An 8,841-nucleotide genomic window follows, 5' to 3' on the forward strand; every position below is an offset into this window, starting at 1 on the left:
TCTCTGTGAGGCCCTGAGCGCTGGGTGGCGGTACCAAGAAGTGATTCTTTTGGTGGCGCTCCCAAGAGACTCGTTTTTGCGGAGGACTCTGCCTTGAAACAAGGCAGCGGTTTTCTAGTCTGGGGAACCATTTTTGGCTTGTTTGGCTGCAATCGCTTTTCTTTCGTGTTTGTGTGGACACCCGATCCGTCGGCGATCAGCTTGGCCAACTGGATGTACGAAGGCTTTTCCGGTTGGCTGTAGTCACGTTTATGGGTTGTCGGGGTCCTGAGCGACGGTTGTGCCCACAAGCAGAGAGGCCGCTTTCGGCTCCGCTGTTTGTCCCCGCACATCTGACTCAGTCCAGTCCAGGGGCTGTGGCTTTGATGAGGAGTACTTGGCTGCACCTGTGTCGCCTGTTACGGAGACAAGCGTTGATAGCTCCACGTACTTTGGGCACTGCTTGCATGTGAAGTTTGCCTCCTCCAGGGCATCACTGCTTTTGGTGGGCGAGATGCCTGTGGTGGTCGAATAAAGACTGTTGTCCGGATACGCGGCTGGTTTCGTCGGCCTGCTTTCAGGAGCACAAGAGGCTATGACCACAATCGTCCTGGTCATGAGTTTGGGGTCAAATGAATTGGCTCCCAGCGGGAGCCTGTTTCGTGCCTCTACCCCTGATCTGCTGTGACCAAGGTTTCGCGCGTCTAGAGGGCGATCCTCGGATGGACGCCTGACCATCGGGTTGGCCTTTTGAATGCTGCCATCCCGTTCCAAGATTTTTTTGTACGGCAGATGGGGAGGAAAGAGGGACTAGAAGCCCGAGAGTTCACTTGCTTCCCTTCTGGAGTAGCCATTCTGTGTGGAGCGATTGATCAGGCTTGGTCAGGACACTGCTAAGGATCGATTGTGCCAGCTTCACTGGCCCGATTTTTCTGGAGAATGGACCCAGGTCATCTATCTGTTCACCCTTAAGCGCTTGTCCACTAGAGACGCTTTGGCGGTCTTTATAGCCGCGTCGGAGAGTTGTATGAATTTCTTCGCGGCCAAAGGACCCGGTATGGATAGCACGAGGTACTCGTTCAGCGAAGAACGTTCTTTATTCACTTTCGTACAAGTTGTTGCATTCTTTATGTCTGAATCCTACAGCGCCTTGAAAAGACGCTCCAATTTCGCCTCCAGTATCCCGATCAATGCGGAACACTCACATCGGTCTTTCAGATTCTGTAGTGGGAATTGAGCACCGTTTTTGAGGGCTCTCCTTTTGGCTGCGGTATGCAATGCACTCTTGAAGTAGAGGCAGCTGGCGCGGACAAACGGATCAGGAGAGTTAGTTACTGGTCGTCCTGTAAACACGTGCATTTGAAGTGCCACCAAGCATTGCAGGTGTGGTATTGCATACCGCGTTTGACGTTCGACGGGCAGCCATTTCGCCTACATCTGTTATGGTCTGCAGAGGACAATCGGTATAAATCGATGTCATGTTTAAGACTAGATGCAAAATAGGAAGTGTGCGCAAAATAACAAGGGTTATCTCTCAAATGTTTTGTTAGAGTAATAAAATTCAACAGTGACTCGCGCGCACTCTGTGAATAGACTGAACAACGAAAAATTCTTTCACAGATTTGCACGAGAGAAAAACGAAACCGATTTCGAACGTACCGCGGAATTCCGCATAGGTGAGGTCCCATAATCAGCGTCACACAGGCGCGGGTCTGGCAGTTACGATAAGTGATCGAGGTGAGTGACAGCGGCTACCGTCATCATGGCGACCAATTTATGGCGCTCACAACTTATAGAGCGTCATATTCATAATAGGCACAATACCTGCAGCTACCTCGTGGCGCTGCACCATGTACAGGATAGTTATGCATATCCGGGAAAGTGGATGATGAACCGCCAGCCAAGTACTCCACTTTGGTTCAGCAGACGCCGCGATTCTTGTATTATTCCGATGCTCAGCTCCATCGTCAGCCGCCGTCACTACTGGTTCAAGTCCACTCTTACCACAAGCGCTGGCTTTGATAGAGTGTAGACCCAACCTCGTCGCCCGGTAATCATACTTTTCCAATATCCCTCTTGAGAACGCCGCCCGCCGTTCTAGCATGCGGGGTTCTCCTCAAGCCATCTGAGCTGACCTCACAACCGTCTACTACCATTACAAATCACTCTTCACAAAGCACATCTCCACCAGAGGTTGTAGTCATTTTTCTCACCCTACCTGCTTTCATCGATAGATATTGGTTGTAACTTAGTGACCAAGCTTTGACCTTCTGTAGCTTCGTCTAATTGGAAAGCCGAGCTATTAGTAAGCGTATACCGTCATTTCGTTCGAGTTTGTGGACATGTACCATAAAGCTCTTCACTTCGGGTGGCCTCAATGGAGGTTGTGTAGGCCAATTGCTCTGTCGCTGGAGCAAGAATCTTGGCCCTGTTAACCATCCACGCAGCGGAATGAAGTTATACGTCACTCGAAAGACAATGTTGATTTGGCTGTTCTCCGACTTTACGTGTCTCCATTGCGTGGGCGACGGCGCATCACGAACAATTGTCAGTCTATTTACGACAAAGGTACAAAATCCGGAAGCTATGTTATGAACACTGTACAGAGTTATCACGGAGTCTGCCCAAAACACAGTACACTGTATGTAGCTCTTTCCACTTATTCCAATTAGATCTGCTACCTGAATTGCCAAACGCGCAGCTGTAGGCTCTGGCCTTGCTATTGAATCGGGCTTAAGAGGAGCCACCCGCACCGCACCCCACTAGTCACCGTTGTCAATAATGCTTTCTGGTCTTCTAAGGAGAGACTAGCGTTGTATGCTGAAGCGTCGGTGAATTCCGCAAAGAACCGCAAAGAATCGTGGAAGTCCTGACTGTGTGCGGTCATACAACAGCTGACAACCTTCTGCCTCGTCCCAATTGCCATCGGACCAAGAAGCATCCAACCAATTAAGGTCTTTACGGCAAATGGCTGTCATTTATCTCCCAGGCGCTGATCGAATACCCAGAGCGCTTCGGATACGTCGGGCCCGAGAAGGATTCCTACCTCGTCTTCAGCCAATCCGTCAAAGGTGGTTTAGTTAAGATGCGGCCACGAGCTAGCTACTTCGATAGATGGAACAGCTCACATGGGTAAGTTGTCAACAACGAACGTCCCGTTAATTCCTCGGCCGCTTGCTCCGCCCACCATGGTTTATCAGAATGCACGGTAGTTTCCGACATCCGCTCATCGAGACAAAGTAACATTGTTACAACCATGTCTACTGGGTCATCAGCGAATTTCCCACATGGTCGTGCTGGAATCTTCGTGAATGTGCGAGAAGGGTCAAGCTAAGTAGCCTTGATCTAGACCGTCTGACCTTATGACCAATCAGAGCACACCCTCGACCCCACATAACACATCCGCCCAATAGGTGATGTCCGCTTATGAATGGCGGTAGTGCCTCGGACAATAGGCCGATGCTTGACCCCCCGCCCGCTCTCTTGTTTTCACTCGAGGGCTGAATATAGTTGGTTGAACTTTGTGATCATACGGCGGTGAGTCATTGATGTCAGCATTGATGTTGCTGGCGGTTCATGCTATTACCACATCCTCGTGAGCAATCTTTTGTTGGTTCGTCCTATACAAATCGGACCTGCACAATAAATACCTCAGTTGCCGCTGTATAGTTACACATAGTCGCTGGATGGCGCATTAGGCATCACTGATTTGTGTCAGCAACTCTCACATCACATGCATGTAGAAACCGTGTAAGTCACCGGGGATTACAGTTAAAAAACGTCAGACAAAGGCGGAGTGCAACTGGAACAAATAGTGAAAAACGCTGTTGCAGTGCACACAAACCAAAGTAAGGTTATATTTTTTAATAAAATCCCACGAAGCCTTTCATGAACTCCTCATAGGTCACGAAAATGTAAGATCGGAAAGTTGTGGTAATAGTGATAGTCGTTGCTGGATGTGATGATGATTACCGGCTGGTTTTCGGACTCGAATAATTATTCTCACTTAAGTGAGAGTTCCAGCTTCGGTGTAGAACTAATCCTTTTGCCCCCCCCCAATTTAGCTTACACCCTCGACGAGGTTCTATCCTGTTGGATCATTACAACACTCATGTTCGACCACCAAGTCACGATGGTAGCTATTGATCATAGGTTGTTCATTCGGATATGTACGCACCTCAAAATCTATCCAGTGAACCAGCAACCGGTTTCTCCATCTTGTCTTTTAAATAAGCCGTGCGGTTGTATGGCAGGTGTCAATATCTGCGATGGTGAACCGTACATATGAAGGTGTCGCGCAACTTTATATTCTGGATTGTTTGCCATCTGGCACTTTTGGCAGTGCTGATATTGCTGAAACCTAACCTTAAGGAAAGTTTTCAGCGATCCTGTTCCATAGTGGTCATGGATATGACATGTTGTATTCCAGGCTGTCCTAAAGGGAATAAAATGAACGAGGAAGAGTTGGACGCACTGGCCGTGGATAATTTCCGTGCTTATCTTCGATTTCCTACCGTGCATCCAAATCCAGACTATTCCGCGGCGGTTCATTGGCTACGACAGCAAGGCGAGAGCCTAGGCTTGACTTGTTTCATAACTGAACTAATCCCCTCCAATCCGATCCTGATCATGCGGTGGAAAGGTCGGGAACCAGATTTGCCTGCCATTTTGTTGAATTCCCACATGGATGTTGTTCCTGTGAAGGAGGAGAATTGGACTTACCCACCATTCTCTGGTGTGCTCAGTGAGGATGGAAAGATCTATGGTCGAGGTTCACAGGTTAGTTGCTAACTTTGTGTTGATCAGTGTCCTCATGGTGAACATTTATCAGGGGCCTAAAAAAATACACGTTCGGTGGAAGTCTCAGCAATTATTGATTCGCACAGCGACTCTTCTTTCAGTGTACGGTACACCTCAATGATCACCACCTTCATCCGGACGATTTGGCCTATTAAAATTTCCTTAACCAATGTTGTAAAACGTCACTACCAAAAACAACACTGGTGCTCTATTGACAAGTAGCTTCAAGGTGCTTACAAGCGCAGGGATGTGGAAAATCTCAAGCCACGCGCATACTAGAAGTATGTGGACCAACTGCAGGGCTTCAGTTGTCAAATTCATAATGTCATATTCCTTTTTTTTCAAAGGGACAGTGGGCGAGCGGGACCTCGTAGCGAATTCAGGGGAAACTCACGAATCAGCTTACCTTCCAAGACGGAGTCCTCGTTTCTGCACTTACCCGGAGGTGACACAAAATATAGCGGCTAAAAATGCGAGCGGGATTTCCGTGGTCATCCAAATTGTTTAAATGAGCGTTTGTGGGAGCATACACAGTATGACTGGTGGGGTAGCATCAGTTTCCGTGCCTATCCGCGCTTTTTCTCAGTTTAGGGCCTTGTTTTCGCTTGACGTTGAAACATCTATTTCAACACTGGTGGCACACCGACTGATGATATTTGACATTTCTGGATTTATCTATAAACCACGCCTCCTTGTTCCTCGGAATCAGATCAAGATGCTATAGCAGTGAGGAATATGCCGTAACAATCCTACCAACAACATAACATTTTCTGTATTCTACTTCATACAACCTAGGATATGAAGTGTGTGGGCATTCATCAGTTGGAAGCAGTGCGTCGGTTGAAGAATCGTGGTATTGCCGAACTCCGCCGTACAGTCTTCCTGAGTTTTGTTCCTGATGAGGAATTAGGCGGGGTTCGCGGTATGCAGCCGTTCATCGAAGGAAAACACCCACTTCATCCCGAGTCACCAAATGAGGTCCAGTTTACCAAATTAAACATTGGGCTTTGCCTAGACGAAGGAATTGCCAGCCCGACAGATGACTACGTGGCATTCTACGCAGAACGGACTCAATGCTGGTTCAACATCCGTTTTAAGGGCGTTGCCGGTCACGGTTTGACCTTGCTGGATGGCACAGCAGGCGAGAAGTTACAACTGTTCCTCAGTCGGTCAGTTACTTGTCTAGTCCAATATAATCTAGTTATACCAAAATTTTCTATTCCACTCACCGTCTTACCTTAACCAACTGATATCCTTGACGCTCACACTAATTCAACTGACATCGAGATTAGTGTGTTTTGGGATACTTGATTGAGTGGACTTTTGGCGGTGGACGAAAATTAGAAAACGGAAATAGTTGCGTCATACCTTTCAAGTAAAAGGCGATAATCCAGAGGGTGTTCAATGTCTGTAGCAGGGCTGAAGAGCCGATATAATCCTTAAGCAATTAAGACTTCCGGTAATCCTACGATTGGCATGCTTTGCGTGATTGTAACTGAGGGGCGGAAACAGGATAGCTGAACCGGATCGTCCCCTGCCAACTCCCTTGTGACGTTGAATTCGCAGACGCCATCAAGATCTTGGCCCAAATATTTAGCGAGCAGAGTTCCTTGTTCACTGTGCTCTACCAGTGCGCCAAAACCATTACATGGTACGCAAAATATCCCCTAAAAGGTAATGATTTTCTAGACGGAGTCCAAGTAAACTGCCCATAATATTGGTTTTGTGACTAATGAAACTGTTCTGTCCACATATGAGCCACATATGCGGCAGGGGCACTGGAAAAGCCTACGAAGTAAAGTGCTGGAGGGGTGACTTCGGAAACTTGCCCCGACACTGATCTGGTAGAAGAACGCACTCAGAGGCTGGGACCGTCGAATGAAGGTGGATGAAAATTTTTCACAGCGCGCATCAATGAAATATGGGTTACTCATTAACTAGATAAAGTGTCTGACCTCACTGTCCTTTGAGAACCAACCTGAAACATCATTGGAAGGCCACCAGGTAAACGCAAACTACGCTCTCCGTAATGCCTCTGGTGGAAACTTCAAGCTGACCGGGAAGCCGAATTGCTATGTGACTTTCAATGGGATTCAACTCATCATTCCACATCACGTCGCTAATTACACAGACTTCGATCACCTAGGCCCAGATCGGATTAAGGGCTTCAACCCTTAGAGAAACCCTTCGATACTGTTTGTAACAAAAAGACCGCAGGTGGCGGTGATGTGTTCACGGGAATATCACATCACAATTTTGTGGACATTTCTGTCATTGGCACATCATCTATCTCGTTTGTGACCTTCGACACTTAAATCCGTTCTGACGAATCCTTCAGACAGCCTGCAACGTTATATCTGTAGTCCTTACCTTTCAATATAGAGTCCCATAGGAATTCCCGGTACCGGTTTGTTAATTAGTGCTTAAGGAAACAGATGAGACCTGCCTTACCGTGACCTTCAGGGAGTATCTGCGGCTGGCAGTGTGCCGTTTCATGGGAAATCGAACCAGTTAGTTAGTAGGAGCAAGTGATCGGGTGCGACTTCCTATAAGCAATGAATTACGAGTCCTCAGACAGCAGAATGGTCATTCTTTCATTTTGATGCACTCAAGTAGTTTCGAAGGTATAGACGTGCGAGTAACCGGTCGATATTTCGAAGGTGCTAGCGTAGTCCGTGCCACTCCCTAGCGAACTGTACTTTTTCTGGTATTGGGACACTACCAGTCGCTGGTTCGGTCGAATTGTCAACGCATACTTTGGGCAACATGAGTGTCAAGTCATCAGGGCTATTTGAATTTTCGACCTTCAGTTCTATAAGCTGCTTGTACACAACTAGTGATGTTTGCAGTATTTATAGCCCCTTCTAAGCGTGCAAAGGTTATGGATTAGTTTGTTCTTCCATCGAATTTCCGGCTGTCTGTTCCAGTCACTGTCAAATATTGTTCAAGAATGTTTTCACTTGGCTGAGTCGAGACATTTCACAGCTCGCGGCTATTCCCATTCCTCGACAACTTTGTACGTATATTTCATTCATATGGCCGATTTCATTTTTGATAAGTTTCATCTGCTATTTCGCTTCCATATGGATTCCATTCCGATAAGCTTTTCCTTTTATGCTTCGCGGTCGTTTGATGGCTTCCTACCTACACAATCTGGTAGTATCGCTTTCGGAAGTTACACTGTACACATACATGTTTTGTAGGCATCGGTCTAAACCTAATCCCCAGAATGGATTCCAAGTTACCCGACCATCAATATTGATGGATTTGAAACGGGTTGCTCGTCAGCAGACGATTGTTTAAGGTTAAGTAGTCGCTTTTACCCAAGTCTGCCTGTTTTAGTCCTTGTGTTACCCTTCCAAACTACTTCGGAGGGGACCATGCCTCACGCCAAGAGCTGTATTGTTACGGTTCGATCACGCTGCGAGCAAAACAATATGATGTGCGGATCGTGGCAATACTCTATCCCCAGCTATGTTGCTTGATCCAGACTCCTAGCACGGCGGATAGGAAGAAGACGAAAAACCTCGGTCACAAACTTTAATGATCCAACAACAGGCGATCGTGGGAAAAAATGACAATGCATATATATATTCATAGTTTGACCTTGAAGATGCCGGAAGTTCGCTAGCACACATAAAAATGCAGAGCTTTTTTTGGGAGGGTTATTGACATCCCCAACAACTCCCCTTGTGAAAAGCCAGTAACATACTCCACGGGGGTCGACCTGGATACGTTCCGGCTGGCGGCGGGGTCGGTCTGGGAAGAAGTGTTGGACCAAATACTGAGCTGCCGGTCACACTCTCCTCTTTCGAAGCTGTCTCAGTTTTAAGCTCAAAAGTATCGAGCAATATGTCCAACGGTACGGTACCCGAACATACTTGAGTTTCCGGCGTGCTGTTAAAGCGGAGTTGGTTTTGATGTCTGGTCCAGGTGTCTTGACCAACCGACACGTCCTACATTACACTACCGCGTTTGCGCAGGATACGACCTGCAATCCATGCATCATGTCCTGGGCGATAGTCACGGACAAGCACGGGCGTTCCCACCTTGAATGGAGTT

General features: G+C 47.4%; 2 protein-coding genes across 2 annotated transcripts in view; one reads left to right on the plus strand and one right to left on the minus strand.

Moving 5' to 3' along the window:
- Positions 1-4,381: 4,381 nt before the first annotated feature.
- T265_08173 (hypothetical protein) overlaps positions 4,382-8,841 on the minus strand; it is a gene marked incomplete at both ends in the record, with an annotated part of 12,593 nt that continues 8,133 nt past the window's right edge. The window contains one exon of the mRNA XM_009173898.1: positions 4,382-4,414. Coding sequence (XP_009172162.1) covers positions 4,382-4,414 — 33 coding nt within the window. The remainder of the gene's footprint in view (positions 4,415-8,841) is intronic.
- On the plus strand, positions 4,384-5,946 carry T265_14495 (hypothetical protein; the record flags this gene model as incomplete). The annotated part of the gene is made up of 2 exons (XM_009173914.1): positions 4,384-4,758; positions 5,575-5,946. Coding segments are annotated over 2 exons (747 nt in total), but the record flags the coding sequence as incomplete, so codon positions are not given.

This window comes from Opisthorchis viverrini (genome assembly GCF_000715545.1).
Source record: "Opisthorchis viverrini unplaced genomic scaffold opera_v5_211, whole genome shotgun sequence".
Lineage (NCBI taxonomy): Eukaryota > Metazoa > Platyhelminthes > Trematoda > Opisthorchiida > Opisthorchiidae > Opisthorchis > Opisthorchis viverrini.